Raw genomic sequence first — 24,668 nt, 5'->3', positions numbered from 1 at the left:
GGCTCCGCACCTCGCGCCCCCGCGGCACCGGCTCCCGCGCCGCTAAACGGAAACCGCCCGGCCGGGCCGCGGCGCGCGCTGATGACGCGGCGCAGCGGGGAAGGTACTAGAAAGGGGGGCTGGCCCCGCGGGCGGGGCGCCCGCCCCGCCTTCCGCGCATGCGCTGGCACGCCGCCACGGGAGCGGGCGGGGCCGGGCGCGCGCATGCGCAGCGAGCGCGGCAGAGCCGTTGGGAGGGCTGTAACGGGCGGGCGGAGCGTGGGGGGCGGGGCCACGGACGTGCTGCGGGGAGTGAGGGCGGGGAGGAGCTCTGGGAAGCCGGGTCAGCTTGAGAGGAAACTTCGCATCTCACTCGTAGACATTTATTATTTTAAAAGGGGAATTACACAGCCGGAACAAAACCTAGACTGAATACATCCATTAGTCTTAGAACCCAGTTCAGTTTGGTACCAAGTATGTTACCCCTCATCACTAAGCTAGGTTCTGAATGCCAGGGAGATGCGGCATCACTATCAATTCTTTTAGCATCAAATGCTTGGATAGCTTTGATGGTGAGAGGCCAATGCCTTTTCTTCCWTATCCTATAAGGAATATCCTATAAGGAATTACACCAAATTACCTTTTGCCTCACTGGCCTGCCTCAGCAGAGGACTTGCTGGCTTGGTCCGCTGCAGGGATAGTGTCTCGGTAGCCCTGTGACAATTTAAATTGGTTGGGTTTATGCTGAATCATCAGCGATACAACGTGGCTGTAGCCCTCCAAAGCACTTCCACCAAGCCAATTTAAAGTCCATTAAAAGGTTTAATTGACATTGGTAGCCTACAAGTAGGTTGCTTCTGAGCAGCACTCAGAGGCACAGGGGGACTGGTGCCAGCATGCAGCTCATGTGCAGCGCTGAGGCGCTTGTTTGGACCAGCGCTTACCCGGGGTCGCAGCAGGCAGCAGCGAAACAGGATATAGCACTCTGAGGGCCTCGGGGCCTGTTTCACCAGCGTGACAGCCATTTCTAGTGAGTGCATTGCACAGCACCCCAAAACACTAGGCGACTCGCTCAGCTCATAAATCACAGAACCCCTGTCAGAGCAGGACACGCAAGCTTTCCTTGCTGAAGGACAGACTGCTGGCGACCAACAGCTGCCAGGCACCTCTGAAAGGGAACCCGAAAGCACTGGCACCTCTCTAGTAAGGACAGCCAGGGCAGTGTGAACTATTCACAGAACTAAACATTTCTGGATAAGGACAGCAGTAATTCCATAGTTGTTTTAAAGCATATGTCATTAAAAGACAGGATTTGGTTTGTAGTTGCTAGTGTTTTTCATATCTGCCACCAAGCAAAAGACTAAGCATTTCATATGTGCCCTTATTTTTATTACATTGCTCTATTTGTTAGGAAGAAAAAAATCCACACAAACTAAAATACTTAATGTTCTTAATAATTCCCAATAATAATGAAAATTGTTTAGTGATTCTTGTTAAATGATACTTTGGAAGAGGAAAATTCAATCTTCTGTCTAATAGTCCCAACTTAGTCAACTGTTTACTTCTTTTCCACCTTAATTCTCAACTCTGACTAGACATCTCCGATTTGCTATTTTTTTCTRTTGATAATTGATTTTAAATCAATGCAAAGTCATCCTAAATTGGCCGAAAACACTCCAAACAAAAAAAGACATAAAAACAAACACTTGAATATGAATATACAGTGACCAGACTATTTGCATCAGAATACTGTCTCAAGCCAACTTGAACCAAATTGAGAATATCAGTAAAAGCTTTTGAACCAGTTTACTTGAACTCAGACTGAGGTTACACCTTTAGTTAAAATGATGTAATTCTGAAACTAGATAAGGCCTCTAGTGTTATCATTACATTAAAATTTACATCCAAGATATTTAAAATTTTGCTATAAACTAGACTTAGCATTCCTTTGATTTCTGAATATTTAAAGCAACACTCCATATATTTACAAATATTTAAAACGTTCCTTACATCTCTGAATATTTTAAAAAATTTTTATGCATTCTTCATGCATACGGGAAAAAGAATAAATGTCTAATTTCACAGGACATTAAACAAGGAACAACACACATTAAATAAAACACACATTGCWGAGTTTTCAGAAGAACAGTTCTGAAGAGTCTTGTTCTAGAATAAGTTAAATAAGCTTACTGAAAAAAGCTGCAAGCTAAAGTGTGACCAGATAAACAGCAAATACCTCCTTCTGTCTTCTGTCACGAGTCTTCTGTGGTCAAAAAGGGGACAACTGAATATATTAAATTTACACAAAGACAATTTTAAGGAATAGTGGAAACCAGTTTTGGGGGTGTAGACAGCTGAAGCAATACAGCTTCATAATTCTTATTTTTAAATATAAATTAACTTTATTAAACCTACTCTAATAATAAACTGAAACAGTGACTGGATTTTAGGATGATACATCTGTTCTGGATTCCACAATTCAAAATTGCTCAAAAAAAATAGAGGCATAATGGAAATAAAGGTGACACCATAAAATCACAGGCACTACTGATTTGATAACATGAAGTCTTGGTCATGTTTTGGAAAATAATCTCTACAGAACAACAAATGATAGAAAACAAAACTCCACTAAGAATTAGCAGTTTTGATCTGAATCAGACCATGAACAAGAGCAATTACTTGGATCCATCTAATATTTTGTCTATTGGGACAAGATGTTGCAGTCTCTGTTTGGTCACAGGTACATCAATACTGAAAAATGCTGAAAAGTGGTATTCAGTTGTGAGGATATGGTATTTGGAAGTCATCTTCAAAAGGTGGTCTGAACAAGAATTAAAAATACCCCTGCTCCATTCCCCCGGTCCTCCCGAGGAGAAAGAAACCAGTGCAGCCACAGAATAACTTCAATAGTATTTCAAAATCTTCTTGATCATTAGTTACAAGGCCTGATTTCTTAAAGAGAAATTTTATTACACTGCTAGCACCTCCATGTTATTATTTTTTAGAAGTTGCCAGTAACCATAAAAGTCTTGCAGATTCACAGTGTTAAGTCTTTGATATCATGAATTTATAAATACCTTTTTAACGTTTTCCTCTTCTACCTCCCAGTGAAGTGGCGTCCTCATATACGTATGCCTTGCTTTACAAAGTGCTCAATGTCTCATTGCTTCCAAAGTAAATTAAAAAGGTGAGGTTTTTTTTCTGTTTTTAAGACTACACTTATGTTGCTTTCTTTTCTCCTTATTCCCTTCTCTATCTCTTATCATGTCCATGTTCTCTGTTGTTTTTTTAATCTGTTTCGTTTCAGCCAGCTTCTATTTGTAATCGGCAGTATTTCTTATCAATATAAATAAAGTCCCCAAATTTCATACCACATTCAATGCAGCACAAACAATTCTGAATTTTCATAGTCCCATTATATTCACCAACAGTTCACAAGGGTGGTGGCGGTAGGGACAGGTTAAGCTTTAGATTAAGAGTTTATTATGATTATGCTGTGAAGCAAGTCACGTTATTTTTCAGAGCTGAGGGACAGAAAAGTTCCTTCTGTGTGGTAGCTGCATGTGCTGTCCCAGGTATCTTTAGGCAGAAACCCACAAAGGTGCACACAGTGGAGATAAGAGAACAGAGGTGTCCTATGCAGGGAGAGCAAATAATGACTTGATATTATCTACAGATTTCCAAGCTGGGCAGAAGAAAATGGCTTTGCATAAGTTGTCCCATTTTTTGCTTCCCTTCAGTGGTGCTTTTTGTTATTTGCATGCTGATGCATTTGTATACTGACAGTCATTAAATGAGATACTCTTAATTAAGAATTTCTAAGACAGAATTCAAACATACAAATGGAAGAATAAGTTTTATTGAATGATGAAAAACTAGTTATGACATAACAAAGCTTTTATCACATCTGGAATACTGATTTTTCATTAGGAGAAAGTGCAACAAATCAATATTCAAATGTTAGTCAAACTAGTAATTGTTTATTTCCCTTCAAAAACTGTATAGTCAAGCAGTTGTACAACAAATATATAATTTTTGCAAAACCCTGAAGAAAGATTTGATATTTTTTTGCTTCGAATCTGTTAACAGAGGAGATCATCTGCACTGGTCAGATTCCGAATTCCTTTTCCCCTTTTTCCCACTCTGTAAGAGAGAATTAAAACAAGGTTTAGCTATTATACTAGAAATAATGCTTTGTATCTGCAGTTACTCTCCATACTAAAATAGTGTGAATGACAGCTTGAATGCAATTTAAATGAGTCCTGATTATTTTTCATTATGTTAAAGTATACGAGTATATCTCTATATGGGACAAAGACCAATGAAACAACTATCCATACATACATGACAGTAGGATGCAAACTGAGGTGATGCCCTGAGGGATATAAATATTGTTTTATTGCTTTTTTGTTTGCTTTTAACCTACACATAAATGGTTTAACTTTTTTAAAGCTTCCTAATGTTTTAAAGCAGTATTTCAATAAAGAAGGTAGGTCTAGAAGGTRGGTAGTAGTCCTGGAGGAGTATGGGATAGAATAGTAAAAGCAGGATAATAAAAGCAGAGATCATCTTGCAATGATCTCTGCAAGACTAATATGTATTAAAAAAACAAAAAAACCCTCCATAAACAAACATACCACACACAACCACAGAGAAAGACAAATGGAAACAATGACTTTGCATTAAAGTGTAATTAAGGCAAAGACAAACCTTTTTTTTCTTTTGGTAAATCTTTCTTCCGTTTTTCTGTTAATTTATCGTAATCGCAAAATAATTACTTTTCTTTATGTGAAAAATAAATACTAGCAAAAGCAGAGATAGCATGGGAAAAAAAAAAAGCAGGAAACTGAACTTGAGGTTCTATGTAATGATGTGAATGACTGAATTTGACAGTGACAATATATTTASTTCAGTTTTAATTAGGGGTATAAGCACTCAGCTCCTCTGTAAGAGAATGACCAAGAACATGTACTTGGGAACTGCTGCAAAACAATTTGCAGTAGGAGCTTGTGGTGAATGACAAACAAAGAGAGGAGATTAAGTACAGAATGCCATGTAATATTGGCCCAGAAATCTGATGTAATCAGAAAAGATTTGTTGCCTCTAAAAGAATAACTATAGCTTAGTAAGTTTTTGTGAAATTACATTATTCCAACACAAATGACATGTTACAACTTGACACAAGATGACTTGAGAAGGCTACAGAGCAATCTGAGAAATTTCCATTACAAGCTACAGACTCTTCTTGTTGCCTTGGCATTTTGCATAGGTAAAAAACAAACAAACAAACAAACAAAAAAAAAAAAGTCAAATAAGCTGCAAAGCAGTACAAATTCTTATTTTCTGGGGACTGGAAAATTGAATAATGGAAAAAAAAAAAAACCCAAACCACGGATTTTAAGAGCAGACAATCTAAAAGAAAGTTAACTGAAACTCACTAACTTGAATTGCATTAGTGATCAAGTTGAATCAAACAATGCACAGTTGGCAAGTCACTGATCTTAATCACCCACATTTCAACATTACAATAGCATTTGCTTGACATCTCCTACATACAAAGACTTGGCTACAGACAGAACTGAAAATATAGAACCCAGGAAAGAATCTGTAGCAAAAAAAGACGTATATATTCTAGTGCTAGTTTAGTTACATGCAGAACATGAAATCTGTGGGACATTTACAGGTATATCAAAAACTTCTAAAGTACCAAACAGGTGGCAAAGTGCTATGGGCCAAAACTGTGTTCTAGTTTTACTGCTTTTTGTTTTTGCTTTTTTCCCTACAATATGAACTGCTAGAGATACTTTTTTTAACTTGAAAAAAATAGAGAACTCTCAGGTCAGATGAGAGCATGTTCCTTATGAAATATTTTCAACTACATGAAGAACAGGCAAACTTGCATCTAGAGAAAATAAGAATACCTGATATTTTGTTAATTCTGCCTGCAATAATTTCACTTTGGATCGTTCTTGTTCTAATGCAGCATGAAGTGCAGCTACCTAAGGGGGGAAAAAAAAAAMCTTAATCTACAAAATGCGCTTTACAAGTTTATCAAGTGGAAATAGTTCTGTTAGCATTACATTATACAAAAAAAAGGTAAGGTAATGCATGCTGTGTTCAAGAAAGATTTGATACTGTGATTGTGCGTGAACTGAAAGTGCAATTAAGATACTCCATAATGACTTGATTTCCCATCAATGTTTGTTAGTTTGCCTCTATAATGTTATATGAAAAARAAGCTTTTTCAGGTTTTAGACTCTACATACTGTTCCTTTCGTACAACACTGAACTGATATGATGTTATGGAGTGCAGATGAGCCACATTATATCACTCTCAAAAAYGAATAGTGTTTTATGCCAAGAAGTTAGAAACAGTTTACAATAGTCACTACAAAACAAAACTAAGCTTAAAAACACTACATTCTCTCCACTCCAGTGGCTTACTAACTACCATCCATAAATAATTCATAGCATAGTTATGTTGCTAAACTAGCATTTTCCAACTTATTATTATAAAACAAGAAAGGGAAAGAAGCATTTTCTTCTAGATTTTGAGCTTCCTCATTTTGGACTACCAAAGGCAGAGAATGATATTCTTAATGGACCGTTAAAGACAAGATTCCTTTAGACATGTTGAAGTCTGCTCTCTTTCCAGAATGCACTCTCAGTGTAACAAGTTGGAAATTTATGAAACTCTGACACCGTGCCTAGGTGAAATTTAACATATTATGCTGCAAGCAACTTCTTGTTTCATCTTCCTTCAATCTTTTCCTCCCGCTTTCCCTCCCCAATTACCTTAAATAAATCTTGTCTTTGAAATACTTATGACATTTCACATTAAGAAATCCTTACTTACCTGTAAGGTCAATTCATTTTTTATACTTTGCGATTCATCAACCTGTAAGAGTATTTCTGCCTTGTCTTTCACTATAGAGAGGAGAAAAAAAAAAAAAAAAAGAGACCAAGCATGAGAATTTTTCTAGATTTACAGGTCCTTGCCTTCAACAGCATGGAGACATTGTGCTGTATCATTATTTTATTAATTATTTTTATAAGTCTGCCTCCACTAAGAGAAAAAATAATAATTGCAAATAACTAGTTACCAGTGCCATTAGCAGCACCTTTAAAAGGTCTCAAGATTTAAATCCAACCTCATACTAGTTTCCCCACACTTAACCCTGTAGGCAGTATGAACTTTAAAGACAAATGCTATGAACAAAGCTCATCAGAAAGCTGCATCTTAGGCCAGCAATAAAGCTTTTTAGAGAAACTTATCTACACCTATGCAGACTAGTATTAAATATTTAAGATAGGGACACATTTAAACTATGTATTTATTTAGTATTTATAAAACACCTTTGTATAATTTTAAATTCTCAATATACACTAATTAGGATTTTTCAATGCTCAATTCGTCTGTGAACAATACTCTCCCCAAAATGCAAAATACCTTGAAATCTGCAGAAGATAAACCTGGTAAAAAACACAATTATTATTTTATGGCACAGTACTACTCCACCAACACAGGAAAAAAGAAATCACTCAAGCAAGAACTTCACCACCTTCCTCTTAAGATGAGACTATTTCATCTTGTCTCAAACATTGACCTGAAGTTCTAGCAAGAAAAAAAATGTGTTCAATCACATTACGAGTATTTGAACCAGATTAGCTGTAGCTTCCTTGTAAACATATTTTAACAAAAACATGCAGCTCCTTCCTAGTTCAGAATTTAAGCCCAAATAAGAAGCTGAATTTAGAAGCTAAATTAAGAAATTTAGTTTGTCYGGTCTTACACGCACCACTTCATCATGCAAGATCAAGATAATTAATAGATAATTATGCATAAGTTTAAAAAGATGACAGGATATGCCAATACGATATACCCAATCTTTAACACCAATTATAAAAGCAATTAAACATTTTACAAAAGGAAAACGATCAGTTACATATGTAAAATTTTTCAGTGTTACCTTAGTTGGTCCTATTATCTGGCAAAACTTCTGCTTAAGTATAAAATGTTTCCTACAGCTCAAAGCATGGCTTGAAAGATATAAAAAAGATCAAACTACTTCTTTGAAGGTCTAAACAGGGAGTCCAGTAAGGTCAGTCCAGATCAGATCAAGTCATTTGCAAAATAAAATCTTATTCAAAGACTCATTGTGTTTAAAATACAACTGAACAGCTTAAACTTGAAAGACTGCTTCTAAAATTCAAAAGATGATTTAATCAAACGATATCCAGAATACAGCATTTGTGGTCTATATTTTTATTTCACTGCAAATTCATAACTTCCTAGTTCCTTATAGCTGTTACTATATACACTTTTGAAAAATCTGTTTTGAAAGTGCTTTCCATCTCTTTGAAAAAACCTTTGAGTCTGCCTGTAAAAGCTCTACTTACTTTCACCTTCTTGTAGCATCTTCAAAAGTTGTGCATTTCTTACTTTTACTTCCTTATACTTTGCCTGGTGTTAATAAAAATGAAGTATTACATATACATCCTATAAAAGAAATATTCTATAAAGCAAACACGGCTAAAACACTTCAGAGTTGAAAAATATGATTTCTGGAAATAATCTTTTGTCTTAAATCACAGCCAATGAAATGAATGTAAAGGAAAAGTGAGATAATGAACTAATAGTCTAGAAATTTAGGCAAGCACAACAAAGCTTACAACAAATTAAAAKAAAAAGTTATATCACTGCATTGATAGTGAAAGAATAATTCAGGTCTGCCTAAGTATTCTAAGCCTATTTGCTTCCAGAACTTCATAATATCTCCCCTGAAACATATAGCACATAACAATTATAATGTGTTTTCTGGATACTGTTTTAAAATAAATGGTTTGTCATATTACCTGACAACTAAAACAAGTCCACTAGAGCTCTGCAGATCTTTTACTAAAAAGTCACACTATTGAAATTACAGATTCTTTCTTTTCAGTTCTCAAACTCTATACCTGGAAACTCACTTTTGTTGAATTTTCCAACCTATTTGTTGACTACATGCTTTCCTTGTAGGGCTGCCTTTTTCTTAATTGGCCACCAATGCCAATGTGGCCAAAACATAAGCCCCATGTTTTAACTTGATACTTATTTTTCCCTTTCACAGGTCTGCTTATGGGCAGTTTGCTCCGGTTAGCTCTTGTAAATAATTCAAAGAGGGAGGTTTTGTTCATTTGTTTTTATCTGCTTGTTTGTTTTTGTAATATATGTTGTTCATACATAGAGGAACAACAACGAAATGAAAGAACGTTTTTAATAGATGAGGTATGTAATATGGGAAATACTCAAATAGATTTAAACACAGTCTTTGATAACCATTTAAAACTGTTAGACTTTCTAGAACAGTTAATAAAGTGAAACACACATACATAATCACCCCTCATTTCACCAAAATCCTTATGCACTGCATGAAGTAGAGAGTGATAAATATAAATGGATTTATACTTTAGAAAAAAATGAATTTGGAGAGTCCAACTCCAGTACAGAACAAAGGCAGTTTACTTAAAGTTTATGTCTTCACTACTACAAGCAAAAAATCTGCAGTTAAGGTATAAGAAAATTTCCATTCAGGCAAACTGCTCAGACTACCCTAAACAAGGAATAAATATTGTAACAAAAATCCAATTAATCACTTGGTGTTTCATTACATTTTCCTTATAAAGAAAAATTTCTTGCCCTGGTTGCCCTAGATACTATCTAGACAATGCTAACAGGGCAAGAAAACATGGAAGCACCTGAAGACATTCTCCCTAACTAGTCGAGAATAGAGCAATACTGTGATATTTATTAACAAGCAAATATTTTTCCTGGTGTGTTTCAGAATATTCTGAATTTAATTTCCAACCTCATTTGCATGTAACAGTAAAAGATGTAGCAGAACACATGATACCATTATTGTTGCGCGACAACTTTCAGTAACTCCCCTTAAATCTGACAAATGACACACTGCTCTCTCTAAGCACTTTACATGGCAGATTTAATTCTCACTRCTTGAAGGTAGTAGCAGCTACATACCTCCCACTGAGTTATTACATTTTTCAATTGCTGAATTTCTGTATCTTTCTTTTCAAGTTCGAGTTTTAGTCGCTCTGTTTTTCCATCTTTCAAAAACCACTCCTATAAACAAGGAAACATTATTTCTCAACTCAGTCATGTGAACTCTATTCTTGGCAAAGAAAATTTATTCCTGTTTGTTATATAAAAGAAAAGAAAATAAATATGTGCACTCCGATGGTACAGACACAAGAGAGATGAATAGGAGGCAGTAATAAGTACTGCTGTGTTCTGCTGAGCAAAACATACTTAAATAATTTTCTGTTAAAAAAATTGAAACAGTTTAAATCTCTCTTCAAGTATAAAAGAATACAGTTTTTAGAATGTGCTTTTATGATTATCATTCTTTCAATTCGTGCTTTCTTCTAATCATTAGTTTCATTAGGCAAACTTCTTCACTTCAGTGACTGCTATTGTACATGCCTGACTGCGTTCATGAGATGTACAGTTATCCATTCCATTGCAGTCTGTGAGCTGGTCTCTTATTTTTTCTCTTTTAAGTATTTTGTGACCATCATCTTCCAATCTATTGAAATATCCTCCATCAGGTAATAAAGACTGTGCAGAACTCTGTTCCTGTAAAAAATAAGCACTATAACTTTTTACAGTTTCCTTTACCCATAAGTCAACTTTTAGCTAAAAAAACATGGTAGTTWCGGTAAAACAGATAGTTATGGTAAAGCAAAAAGTCCAGATACTGTTGTACGTTGTACCTTCTAATAATACTGTAACTTCTACCTAGACAACATTGGATCCCAACTGAAGAAGTTAGGAAATCAATTAGCAGTTTACAACAATTGACAATTTGATTAAACAAAGCATTTAATTAAAATTTTAACACTTGTACCGTGCCCTTGGTTCACTGCTTTATTTTACTATTAATAATTCTGTCCTCTGAAAGCTTTAGGACCATACGTCCAATGTATTTCCTACCTATTTCCTACCTATTATGTTTCCTTTTTTGGCACTAAAATTGTTATTTTAACATATTTTTAAATGAGTAAGTTTCATCAAAGTTAAAGTTTCCTTGAAAGCTAAAGAAGGCAAAAGCTAGTTCCAAGAAAGCCTTTAGTAAGTTCTCAGATAGAACTGCAGATATCCTCCTCTAGTAAGTCTACAAATGTCCATAYATATTTTCCAAATGCAGATCACACAGTTTTGGAATATATATCTGATGGGAGCTACAAAAGCGACCATATTATTTCTGAAATAAATACMTTTTAAACAGAGTTAGTTTTATAAAAATATTTAAAAAAAAAAAAGGGGGGGAGCTTACCTCATGTTTTTTAGCAAGGTTATCTGAAACAAGGAATAAAAAAAATATCAATAGCAAGTTACTCATACCTTGTACAGCTGACTATTTTTCAAGTATGGTATTTTGAAAAGTGGTCAGAAGTCTACTGTATTTGTCAGTAACTTTGCCTGCATTAACTGTCATCTCAAAAAGTACTGTATCATTAGAAAAATCATATACTAAGTTTTAGGTGAAACCCTAATTCTGCATCACTTTCCAGATCTTTTAGACTAATATAATCAAAAGTATTATTCCATAAACATCATTTACCTCAGTTAAAGTGGAAGGCAACTTTTTTTTTTTTTAAATATAATTCTACTTAAGGTTTTATACCAGTTCTCCTTGTATATCTTAGTGCCTTTGAGTTGGATTTCAGAATACTAATAACTGTCTTTTAATTCCATTTTCTCTGCACACTAGGAGTATTTGAGCRTCTCCCCTCTATCCCACCAAAACACATAAAATCATGTACTTTCCTTAACCTCTTCCCTTTTTCCTGCTACTATAATCGGTTCATTATTATGAAATTAAATTTAGCTCTTAGATTTCAATTACAAGGTGTTTTGCTGTTAGTGTAAACACTATCAGAATTCCGTAGAAAACAACTTATAAGAAGCCATACTAGCTGCATACCTATAGTACTGTCTGATTGAAAATCTTTCAGACACACAGTGCGAGGTTTGTCTTTTCTTTGCTGGTTCTTCTTTTTCTCTTTCTTATTCATAGACTTTAACTGAGGTGAAGTATTTTCAATGTTTTCATATTCCTGGAAAAAGAAAATCCCACTGGTATAATTTTCTTCAATACCCCAAATACTTTCTCCTGAAGCTTTATAGAGGAAAACGGAGAAACAAAACCAGTGATAGTATACTAAAAGAGTTTTTAGCCTAAACAGTAATTTGCAGGCTGATTGCTTTAAAGAACCCAAGGCATAATAGCGATTAAGCACTGGCTTCACTAAAGTAGAGTATTGCTGTTTACTAAATAACCAGTGAAGTATCTATCCAACTTCCCTATCTTCCATGTAAGGTTTTATTCAAACATTGATAGSCTGAGAATATAAATGCACACATGAACACAGAGTGTTATACAGGGTAGGTTAACATTTCCTTTAAAAAGGCAGTTCTATTGCATCTTCATTTTACTCTTAAAATGTGCTTACCCATTCACCAGGATTCCCACTGCTATTACTGCACAGCAGTGCTCAGCCAAAATCAYCTCCTACCCTGAAATCATCCAGGTATGCCCGTATGCACGTAACCTGAATTCTACTCTTCCTGTCTACATTACATTGCCATTCTTAGCAAATTGTTAATATGTCCTAGATTTACAGCAAAAATAATCTTAAGAAAAAGCTTATTATTTAGAAAGCAAGGATGAGAAGTCGAAGTGAAATGATGATTTTTCTGTAAACTTGCTTATCTACTCAGGCATACTGTATATTACTTTATATAGAACTTTAAATTGTTCTTGAAGTTTACACTCAAAAAAAGGAAAAAAAAAATCAATATTTTTTCCTATGTCCAAGGACAGTTTTCACTTTAAAAAACAGCTTTAAATATAGAAGTCAAAAAAAAAAAAGAATTTTTAAGAATTATGATATTCCCTCAAACTGAAGTATTGAACAAAATATTTGCACAAATCTACGCATGTAATTTTTGTTTCTTTAGTCATCCTAAATATTTCTATAGCATTTCAAGGCTCCCAACTTAACTGCAATAAAAAATGGTTAGATGCTTACATTTCATTTGAGTATATATTTTTTCAAAATGTTTTAGTAACTAATTCTCCGGTGTTCACTAGGTACTCAGAAAATTACATCCTCATCAGCTCACAGAAGACACAGACAACTTATTAAAACTAAAATATGTATCAACAGAAAAAGTATTAATGAAAGTACAAGACTTAAACATACCTAATACTTAAGGGCCTAAAGAAGTGTTTTGTTTCCTTGCCTTGCCAAGTGTGATGGATTTCTTCTAAGGAAATACAGACAGGATCCTTTGCTGTACTTTCCAAATTTCAGTGTCAAAAGAGTAAGAAGTTTAAACTAATTTTCTACCTTTATGCAACTATTTAAAAGCATAACATTATTATATATGGTTTCTTTCAAAGCTAATATACCTCTGTCTTCTTAAACATTTGAACAGCAAACAAAGTTACACAAAAACAGTATCATTTTTGCCAGGTGATTTATTTATAAATTCACGCCTTACACTTGTACAGCTTTTACACCAGGATGAATCCCACAAATACCTTGTTGTGTTCTTCATATTCCAGTTTGCTTAGCAGCAGTGCTTTTTCAAGATCTGCTTCAAACATTTCAGATGTCAGCTGAAGAAAATTAACATATTCCTTGTGACAATGTTGTTAAAAAAAAAAAAAAAAAAGGTGACCAAACCACTAAAACCACACTGAAATTTCATTTTCAGGATATGTAATTATTACAATTGTCCAAAAGCTTGATACAGTGTGACATATGACATTAGCAATTAATATATCTATTTGTTCCATAAGAAATAGTCTGCTTCAGAACACTGTACTATGCAACTGTATATTAAGTTGTGCTCATCTTAATGTCAGTTCAGTTACTATTTTCAAAATGTATTTACATGAGATTTTTAAGACTTTTTTTTTTCTTTTTGTGTTTCAGAATATGAAGACAGAAGTATGTTAAAGGTATGAAGAATATCACTGTAAAAGGTTTACTAAGAAGCCAAACAGCTCTTTGGAAAGATTACAGCACAGGAAAGATTAAACTAAGCACTAAACAACTAATACCTTTTCCCACCCCACCTGAGAACAAAGTCAATCAAGTCTAAATGGTCCTTTGTCTTTCACTTTGGAGAAAATAAGAGGGAAGTACATATATTTCCCTGAGAAACAGAAAGGAAAATGGAAATCTTYTAAGCATGATCTACTGAGAAGCAAATAGAACTAAGAAAAATACAATGAATGAAGGGAACAATACCCAGTCTTAGGGGTAAGAMTAGCTTCAGCTTCTAGGAGAATAATTATCCACAGGCCTATCAAAACATGCAATAACTCTAAGCCTTTCAGAACTACTGTTGTAATGATCACTACAGTCCTCAAAGTGATGTGCTTTCACATCACTAATGGAAACATTACTCTCTTCAGAACAGCTCTGTTTCATACCCATGTCTGAAATATTAGCTAGAAAAAAAAAAAGTATCATTTTCTTGTTCTTTGAATTCCAAAGTGAAATTAAATCACTATTACTCATTCAAGAATAAACTACACTAGCTGTTAAATCAAATAAATAGCTAGCCTTAACCAGCCTTGGCATACTTTTATCCACCTTGGCATACTACCTACCCACCTGACATACACTAGCTTTTCTGTAAGCTCTGAAAGACTTGTGCATTGTCATATTCCTTATGTATGCAAAAAAAAAAAAAAAAAAAAAAGAAAAGAAAACCTTACATGGTCTAAAAGCATAACCAGTTTTTGTAATTATTTATCAACGAGTCATACAACCAGTCTTGCCAAAAGGAAGTCTTTTTATTTTTCCTCCTTTCTGAGAATCAGTAAAGAAAGAGACACAGTGACAGTCATCTCTTTTTAAGCAGTTATTTTCAACACACTATTCTCTCAACACAATCTGAGAGAAGATTTTTTCTAGGCTGCAGAATGATATTATTTCTAGTTTTAAGTAGTTTGTGGCTAAAGTGAAATACCAGCTGTTGAATCCAGTCTGGTCCTATGTATCTTGTCTATCAACTTACCTATCAAAAATTAAGACTTGTCTGCTGCATTGAAAAGTTCAATATAAACACAAAAAGGAGAACAGAGATGAAAAAAAGGCAAAAGGTTACTAAAAAAAATATGCATAATTACACTAAGCTTACAGTGAAGCACAACTTAGGATTTTTGTCTTTACACATTGTAAGCAACTTAATACACAAAATCCAAATAAAGACCTAGCACTACCACAGTACAATTATGAAAATKAAACAATTTCACAAAAAAAAGCATTCCAAGATCCCCAATACAGTAATAATTTTACTATATTTTATATGTATAACAGTCATTCAGCTGAGGACAGGACTGTAGGTGTGAAGCAGGCACTATGAAGCCAAGGTGGCTGCTCCCCAATCTCTTTCCCGAGCACCTTAGCTCCTAGAGCCAGGCACCTGCCCCTGCTTCCCACGCACCTTCAGTTCTGCTTCTCTACGCAACCGTCTCGGGCAGAGGCCTTCAGACAGTGTCACCTAAACCAGCCCATGACCTGGGTTTCACCAGAGGTTTCTCTACTTACATACTCAGAGCCGGGGGGCAGGCAGGGCTGGGAGGTGCAAAGCCAACAGACAACCCTGGCACATGCCTGGTACTCTGTTTGAAGTTGAGATCCATGCAAACTACTCTTACAGTGACTCTTTCTTAAAACACTGCTGATGGAAGAGCGGCACTATCCTTGCCATCTTAATTATACAGTATCTCTTATACTATATAATTATGTAATAGCAAGACAGATATTGGCAATCCTTTAAAAGTAAAAAGTGCCTGACAGCACTTCTTATAAATTTGGAAGGTAAAAACCATGCAGTTCCTCCGCATGAACAGGGTATGCTCTCTATGGAGTCAAACTGTGTAGTAACAGAGTCACTATTTCTCATATATTAAGTATGATCCTGTTTTAGAGTATTTTAGTGRAAACACTACATAGAAATTAGATGTGCCTCACCCCATGCCTTTCTCCTCTTGTCTTGCTGAGAGAAAGCAACAGAATGGACTGTTTTGGACAAGTTTGTGTTACAACAATGGAAAAGTAATACCTGCAACCCTCAGTAATTATCAATTCTGAGTCTGTGTTCAGACTAGATAGATGTGACTTTTTTTTCTTTACCCAKCACTATATATTCAACACAAGTATCTTACAATGATACCTTCCATCTTTAATCTGTAAAATTTACCTTATCAGCACAATTCTTTAATCAGAGTAGTCAACTTGAAAGTAGATAGTTGAAATCATATTTTTAAAAACTCAACTAGTAAGTAATAATTTCACATGAGTAACATGAGTACATGAATAACACACAAATACTGTAACTTTTTACTTTAAAAAGGTAATATGGGATGCATTTCCTGAAATTTAAATATTATGGCACTATTTGGGCAACAAGATTCTGAACCTGAACAAAAAAATGTGCAAGTTATTTCTAAAGCTGTTGATTAAAATACTAATAGGTGAAACAAAATATAGCTACAGATATTGAAAGTTTATTGTTCCTCGGGTGACACTGCAGATYAACATGCCAATGTCAACTATTTCATTAAACTTTTTTCCTAGTAAAATAAAGGTCAATACAGAACTTCTTGGGAGAATATTTACAATGCATACTGTAACTTCATTCTTTATGTTCAGCCCACCATGACTGTACAAAGCTGTTTAAAGTTTAACAGTCTGGGCTCCAGTCTTGAGAATCACTTGACTATTCCTTTCTCGCTAAGTAAAGGGATAGAAAATGTCTTCAAGACTATAGCAGGCAGCCTACATGTCATCAACTCTTTCATAGCTGAGTGTGCTTTATCTGACCACTTCCATTGTTACACTGCTAGGGAAATAATGCAGAAATCTATTTGGAGAACTGAAAACTCGGCTATGCTCTGTTCCAAGAAGCACACATACCAAAGCATTAGCAAGCTTCTGTACTCAAGGCATGCAATAAAATTTTAATCATCTGTCATTTTAAATTTCTCTATTTCTTCTTAATTAAACAGGAAACAATCCAATCCAATCTTTCTGATGAGACACACATCAAAAAATGTTTCTGTAAAAGAYAGCAGTCTGGTAGCTGCTAGCATATGAAGTTCAGTAACTGCAGACAATACCTTCCAAATCTAGTTGTAAAAGTGTCACATGAAAGAGTATGCAGAAAATCGAATACTTCAAAACGTACCTTCACTGTATTACCCACAGTGAATTCTGCATGAATCAGTTATAGATAAAATAAACCCACAAAACTGAAGCACRGTCATTTAAATAGAAGTTAGGAAAAAAAAAAAAAAGTATAGCGAAGCATTTGTTTTAGTGTATTTACTGGCAAGGGCCTAAAGTAATTATTCATCCATATATATTATTTCTATCAAAATTAGTCAAAACACTGCAAATAATCCAAAATATTCATGTACAGCATCATACAAGAAAACCACTATCTTGTCTTCAGTAGTAGTTTTTTAAATGTTCCTTTTTGATACAGTCAAAAAAGAAGGTGGTGAGTTCCCACTGCAAGTACTCCTGCTATCTGACATCACTGCAACAGTATAAACTATTCTACCAGTTTAAGGCAAAAAATATTTTACTGTTTTGAATCAAATTTATTCAATGGAGGAATTTCTGGTTTTGGTGGCTTTGGCAAGGTGGCTCACAGTAAAAACAGGACATTATTAGCTTTTATATAGGCACTGACAGTCTGCTTTATCTCTATTATTTAAGTGTTAATGAATTCTAATAGTGATACAATTACCAAAACAGAAAAACAGAGATTCTCATTTGTCTCTGGAAAGAAGGTAAGCAATCAAAACCATGTCAACTTTGACTAGCTAGCACAGAACTAGTTACCACATTCCTAACAGAACTTACAAAAGACCTCTTTCCACAAYGGATCTGTACTGTGCATCCATATACCTTGCTCCACCAAGATTCTCACCTTCTCTCCCAGTACAACCCTCCAACATCCCCCCATAGCAATATCTTCCACTTTTCTCCAAATCATATAGATGCCTCCTACCTCCAGGTTCCACATCCCAGTTACGAGATACGCAAGAAGGAGTATGTTCCGGTTTAAGCTAGCAATATACGTAACAGCCATTCTGSGGACTTGACAGAAGATGTAACTTTGACTTCCAAGGAAATGTTTCATTCCATGTGACATTATGTTACTTCTTTCTTTCCAGACATATCTCTATTTTCAGGACTTAACATTATAAAGTAACATATTTCAAGAATGCCAAACAAAGGTAATACAATCAGAAGCACCTGTTCATCTCTTTGTCTCCATTCTTGCCAATTTTCTTCCTGAGAATCCTTCTGCATTGTGCTGTGCAATGTTTGTTCGTGCTGAGACAGACAGCATCCATGGGAGGATTTTTGAGGAATCTTTTTAAAAGCAAGATTTCTGAGCTAAGAAACAAAACAAGGTATTTTTAACATCAACCAGAATATTAACAAATATTTAGCAACAGCTTTAATAGAAAAGACATTCAGACATATATGAGAATAGATTTAAGTGTACTTTAACTTATTCTGTAGTTTATTTTGCTTAATCTACCATAAAGTTTGTTTTAGATCCCTTATATAGATTCCTTTTAGATACCTTACATAATTACAAAAATAAATAAATAAATAAAGAGCAGTGAATGAGTAACCTTCAAATTTCACAGCTCAGAATAAAAGACAACATTCACTGCTCAAGCTTAAACATTAACTGACATTCCAGTCCTAGCACTAAGTGAAAATAGAGATCCTCACAATCTATTATCACTTCAAAGTCAGGAATGTCCTTAACTTAAAGCCACAGCAAGGAAGAAAAGCTATCATCATATGTCTTAGAAGCTAAACCAAGGACAGCAGGGGGATATTACCCTTCATGTGTGGTTGTTACATGGTGTCACAAAACCTTCTGGAAATGGGAGCTCATTCTAAGTTACTCACAACCAAGTGCTAGTGCAGGTAGCTCACATTTGTTTGCTCTCTCCTCCACATACTCTACTCCGAGGTACTGACTCCTCCTTTTTTACCAGCGCTACCAGCACCTCCATTTCACCCTCTGCTCCATTTTTTCAGTTCACAATGTTGGCAGGAACACTGGTACAACCTTTCTAACTTACTATTTCAGTGGACTGCAGCAGAGGCATAGTAGATTCTAGAGTGCAGAAAATTAATTAGCTCTAGTTCGTATCTTTTTTATCACAGAATTAAACACAATTTGCCAGTCAACAAATTTAAGTTTATGTAATGCAGAAGTTGTGTATGGTACTGAATTTGCACAGACACACACAAAATTCAGGGAAGAGAGCTTAAACTCAAAATATCAGAAAGTATCAAAAGAGCTGCCAAGACTTTTTCCTTTCCTTTTTTTCTTTTTTTAACCTAGCATTAATGCAGATGCTTACATTCTGTAAGATTTTAACTTTACAGCCCACATTATTTAAAAAAAAAAAAAAAAAAAAAAAGAAGAAGAAAAGAAAAGAAAAAGATAAAAAGACCTGTAGAGTTTTGGGCAGAGGAGTTCTCAGATAGCATTTGTCAAAAATAGAGTAGTTTATAGTCCATCTACCCGTAATTTGAGAAAATTATTGCAGTCTCACTTCTCAGTTTCTGTTTAACCTTAGGCTTAAGAGCCAAATGCCAGAAGAACACTACGGCCATTCCTCCATAAAGTTCCAGATCTAATCACTTCAAGAGCTGGAGTGATGAAAAAGACTTAGAGGCAAAGCTATAGTAAACAGTTTTTAAAGCTCTTCAGACAAAGTAGGCAGGTCTAGTTACCAGATTATTAAATATATACACACACACACACACATATATATATATAAAACAATCTTTGAATTCTAACATGCTTGGTTGTCAAGCAGGCATCTAAAATGATTATCTATGATACGCTAGAAAACAATTGTTCTCCAGCAACTGTTTTTTAAGCAAGGATCATGTTCTGCATCAGTAATTAACTATTCAATGTTTGATTTCTGGTAATAATAAAAGTAAAAACTAGCAGGGTATCCTAACTCAGAATATCAAATTATATAGCAGGAAGGATCAGACATAGGTTGGATCAAACTACATGTACATTTACACAACAAACCTTTATTAAAGCCTATGGAAAATCTGAAATGTCTCTGCAACTAGAAAAACAGAACAGCATCTACCTCATATTTACTCTTTAATAGATAAGAATCTTACTCATTACTGAAAACACTGTTTCTTTACCTCATTAGCTTCACTCTGTTGCTGTTCTTTCTTTTTTCTTCTTTTTTCTCGTTTCTTCTCATTTGTAGGTCTCCCTCCTGAAGCTTTAGATTTACCAGCACCTTGGCTTCTGCCATTTCCAGACTCTGAATCTGTATCACTGTCTAGTTGTAGCAAAGCAAAACGAGATGCAGTGGTAGCAACTGAACTGATTACAGCAGATGCCATTGCAAGTCTGAAATTCTACTGAGATGGCGTCTCTTTAATTATTAGGTTTCCTAGAAAAGTAGCATAGAAACAAGTATTAAAACATTGTTTGGCCAAACTGGCTTCCATGTTCTAAACAGAGGACTGTGTAGTGCTCCAAAAGCATTTTCAGATGCAAATCTTGGAGCCTGATAAACGCATGATTTGAGAAAGCAAGTAAGCAGATATTATACAGAGGCAGGCTCACGAGAAAGAAGTTCATTTTAGGGTAAGCAGCACTTTAGGGTAAGAAAAAGGAGCACTTATTCTTAAGACAACACATGGAGGATATGTTTGATGGGAGTGCAGGGAACCAGGGGTATATTTGCTACGCCTTGCAGCCCTGCAGTTGTAAGCAACACATGTATCCCAATGAAACAGTTTACAGTTTATCTGGGATAAAAGCAAAATAGCACAAAAAAGCACAAGAACAGTTTAATGAAACTGCATTTTTTTTTCCATCCAGGAGCATTAGGATCCAGGATTAACTAGGAGAGAGGACTGAAAGTTAAGACATTTCATCTGAGTATTAATTTCATAAAAAAACAGAAGTAGGTTAATCTATTACAAGTTAACTCTGGTAACATATAAACTTCCTACTTTATGAAATAGCTATTTGAAAGGAATATTTACAGCCTGGTAACTGTAAGATAATGAGTTGAATGTCTTCTTGAAAAGTCCATGAAAGTGTTGCTTTTGCTGTAACTTATTGTTACAGAATGACATGAAAATCCACTCAAGATTCAAAAAATAAGTAAATAAAAAAGCACTGAATTCCAGACTTTCTCAAAGATAAGTTTGTAGATGCTCTAAAGATACTCAAACATGCAAACAGAAAACAATAGTGCTACAGCGACCATTATCCAAAAGAACTTTTTAAAAGGAATATTACATTTCACCTTGTAGAGATGAAAGAGCTAGAAAGTAAACTAATACTGCTCCACTCAAATTTACAGAGAAGTAATGGCTACCACAAATACCATTTTTTTTGTCCTACAGAATATACCTGATTACATTTCTTTCAAAAATTCATTAATGCATTTTTATATTCAAGAACTCTATAGTTAGCCTGCCTAGGACTTTGCTTGCAGCTGGTAGAAATGTACTGTTACTACCTTGAAACACACAGTAAATTGAAACCTGGAACTCAGAACACCACTACCACACACAACACAGCAGGGGCAAGTGCTCAGTCATGACAACAAGGGCTTGTATGTTGCCTTAGACACGACACCTGTCCTAAGAACAAAAAAAGGACACTCTCTACTGCATTTGGCACAAGAAAGTTAACATGCTGTGCTATGACTCCGCCCATTAAAAACTCTGCGCAGCAATGGTGATATATTTTGTTCTCCACATATATAGTTAAAAGCAGCACCACAGAGTCTTCATTACATTCACAGCTGTTAATGGTGTCAAAAGCTTTTAAATTGTGTGGACAAAAAGTTTTTTCTCTTTATAAGCTGCAGTGATTGCAGTTAGGTCCTTTATGAGTATACTGAATAAATAAATAAATAAATAAATAAATAAATAAATAAATAAATAAATAAATAAATAAATAAGAAGCTTGCCCCTAAAGCTGAAACACTGTGTAACCGTGAAATGTGGCTTAAACCTCCCTCTCTCTCCTGCTCCTGGTCACAGAACAGACCTTCACTGTCATACTCTGGTTGGCACCCACAGTGAGTGGTGACAGGGTGGGAAGGAAGATGCGTTAAAACACCAGAAGGGATTTTCTTTTTAAATTTTGCAAATCAAACTACGACTAATAAATAAATAAATAAATAAAACAAGGGGAAAAAAAGTCATCTCAGGCTGCCTTTAAATAAAAATATGTCAGTCTAAGAAACTCTGCAAGTTGATAATAGCCTGTTGGTCAAAGACAGCTTTTGTAAATACAACATAGTTCCTCTCCAGAGAGCAGCCAGAAGAAACAAAAACACATCACCAGGAGGTGCAAAAAGAAACAAAACAAGCCAGTGACACAAACAGGTTTTTAATACCTCAAAGAAAAGAGGCATTGATATTTGAAGTTGTTCCTATTTCTGTGGTGCTAGTACCTGCCATAGAAGAGTATTTTTATATAAAGAATGTATCTACCCTTTAAGATCACTCACATCTATCCTAAAGGGACTATCCTAAAAGAACCCTAAGGAAGGGACTTCAAAATCATTACAGCATTTTTACACAGATGGCAACAATTTACGAGCTAGTTTTAAAACTTTCTACCTTGTAGATGACTAGCAGACTAATAATTAAAATACGCGTGCAGTTTGCTTTAAGTTGTAAGATTTTGTGGGCAGTTCCATAAGCCAAAATTTATTTAAACTTGCACATCATCAGCATAAGAATCATACACACCTACCATATAATTTCAAGATGATGATTTAATATCACTTGTTGTCTTTGTAAGTATGAATTTTTTACTGCTTTACTAGTTGAGAGGTTAAAATCCTCTACAAATCATTCCAGATCACTACATAATTGGGTTACCTTCAATTCTCAAACTTTAAATGGGTTACTTTAATATTCTAAAACAGTAACTTATTCCAAGTTAGTTCCATTTATGATACATTTTATGTATTAATTTAGCATGACAATAGTGATCTGCAAGAGCAGAGTGCTCGGTAAAAAGGAGACATATTTAAGGAAGTTAAACTGTGACACAACTGAAATGAAAAGGCATCTTTTTAAACTTCAGTGCCCTAATGTGTACAGGGTACGTTTCAGAAACCCAAGATAGGTCACTACCCTGAAAAGGTTCAATCTAATTTTAGGCACGATGTAACAGGATTACAGCAATAGAAGTATCATACTCATAGGGCACTAGGGTAACTTGATTTTGTAGCAGTTAAACACACCAGCTCTCATGCTGTACGCAATGCAGCTTTCCAAACACCGAGCTTTCAAACGCTCCTCTGGAGCCACGCAGAACAGGCACTCAGACGCCAATGCCTATTCACAAAGGCGTTTTTCGGGGCGCGGGAGCTTCCCTTGGAGCGCGCTGGCCCGGAGCTGCCTGGCACGCGGCACCCGAAGGGCAGGCGGGCGCGGACGGACGGCACCGCCCTGGCAGCGCCGGCTGCGGCCCGCAGCCTCCTGTGAAATGACTCGCCGGTTCCGCACGTGGTGTCCAAAGCACAAGCCGCTGCCACCTCTGTCTTCACTGGAGAAGAAGGGTTGCCAACAGAAACACGCATTTTCAGAAACCTTCAAAACCGGACRCGGACACGTTAAAACTAATTCCCACATAAAATCTGCTTGTTTAAAGAACCAATGATGCCCCCTTTATAACACAGGCTTCTATGCACAGTGACCACCTGGCATTACAGCACATTTCCATACTTACTCATACACCTGAAATACCACTAACATACACAATAGGCTTAAAAACAAAGAAACAAAAACACACACAAAAAGAGAACATCTCCCATATCTACTGACCCTGGTCAACTCTAGCAGTTTCCACACCTGACACGTTGATCTTTGGCTGTCTGCACAGCAGACGGAACCTACCTGTCCTCATCAAGCACACTGATAGGAAGTTTCAATCCCCTGACTGCGTGACAGCCTTCTCACTTTAAACCACCTTTATCTTATGTTATTTGCTCAGAAGCCACAGGGCTGCATTAAACCAATCCAAAACCCTGGAATTGCTTAAGAGTCAAGGTAGTTACTACAAAGAAAGGAAAATCTGAATAAGAAACATGCTTAAGAAGCAATGCACATATTGCTTCACTTTAGAAATTTGTTTCTGAGGAAGAACGTTCTAAAAAGAGCCTCTTCGCATCCCGAACCAAGACATATAAGCACCTTTAACAAAGACGTTTAACGGGCCGCTGCCGGGATCCTCACTGGCACCCGCGCCCCCCACCCCGCGAACGGCCGTTGGCCGCTTCCCCGCCGTGCAAGGGGGAAKGGGCCAGGCCACGACCCGGCGCTCGCAGGGGCAGAAGCGGCGCGGCGGCAGCGGGAGCCTCCCGCGGCGCGGCACAAGTGAGCGGGGAAGTTCACACGGAGCGACCGAGAGGCTCCAAGTCCGCAGGCGGCTGCCCGCGGCTTGCGGCGCGGCCCGAGCGCTGCCCGCTCGCCGGGCACCACCGGCAGCTCCGCGGCACCTGCCGCCCCCGGCCCGGCCAGGGGCGAGCGGTTTCCCGAGCGGG

At 36.2% G+C, this 24,668-nt stretch overlaps 2 protein-coding genes across 3 annotated transcripts in view; both read right to left on the bottom strand.

Moving 5' to 3' along the window:
* UBQLN1 (ubiquilin 1) overlaps positions 1–1,004 on the bottom strand; it is a 20,086-nt gene extending 19,082 nt beyond the window's left edge. The window contains exon 1 of the mRNA XM_026033789.1: positions 924–1,004. Within this exon, the coding sequence (XP_025889574.1) occupies positions 924–1,004 (81 nt within the window). The remainder of the gene's footprint in view (positions 1–923) is intronic.
* Positions 1,005–4,027: 3,023 nt separating this feature from the next.
* On the bottom strand, positions 4,028–23,453 carry GKAP1 (G kinase anchoring protein 1). 2 transcript variants are annotated; one of them, XM_026033817.1, is made up of 12 exons: positions 23,367–23,453; positions 20,281–20,537; positions 18,331–18,474; positions 13,587–13,664; positions 11,964–12,096; positions 11,313–11,335; positions 10,460–10,612; positions 9,998–10,099; positions 8,380–8,443; positions 6,836–6,906; positions 5,901–5,978; positions 4,028–4,122 (listed from the first exon to the last, which is right to left on the bottom strand). In XM_026033817.1, the coding sequence occupies exons 2-12, from the start codon at positions 20,485–20,487 to the stop codon at positions 4,075–4,077; spliced, it is 1,101 nt and encodes a 366-aa protein (XP_025889602.1). In that variant the 5' UTR covers positions 20,488–20,537; positions 23,367–23,453; the 3' UTR covers positions 4,028–4,074. The 2 variants fall into 2 exon arrangements, with proteins under 2 accessions (XP_025889602.1, XP_025889603.1); XM_026033818.1 differs by lacking the exon at positions 13,587–13,664.
* Between the last annotated feature and the right edge of the window lie 1,215 nt (positions 23,454–24,668).

This window comes from Nothoprocta perdicaria, unplaced genomic scaffold, assembly GCF_003342845.1.
Source record: "Nothoprocta perdicaria isolate Ctin4 unplaced genomic scaffold, notPer1 scaffold_133, whole genome shotgun sequence".
Lineage (NCBI taxonomy): Eukaryota > Metazoa > Chordata > Aves > Tinamiformes > Tinamidae > Nothoprocta > Nothoprocta perdicaria.
Note: the sequence above shows the minus strand (reverse complement) of the source record. Positions and strands in the feature narration are given on the sequence as shown.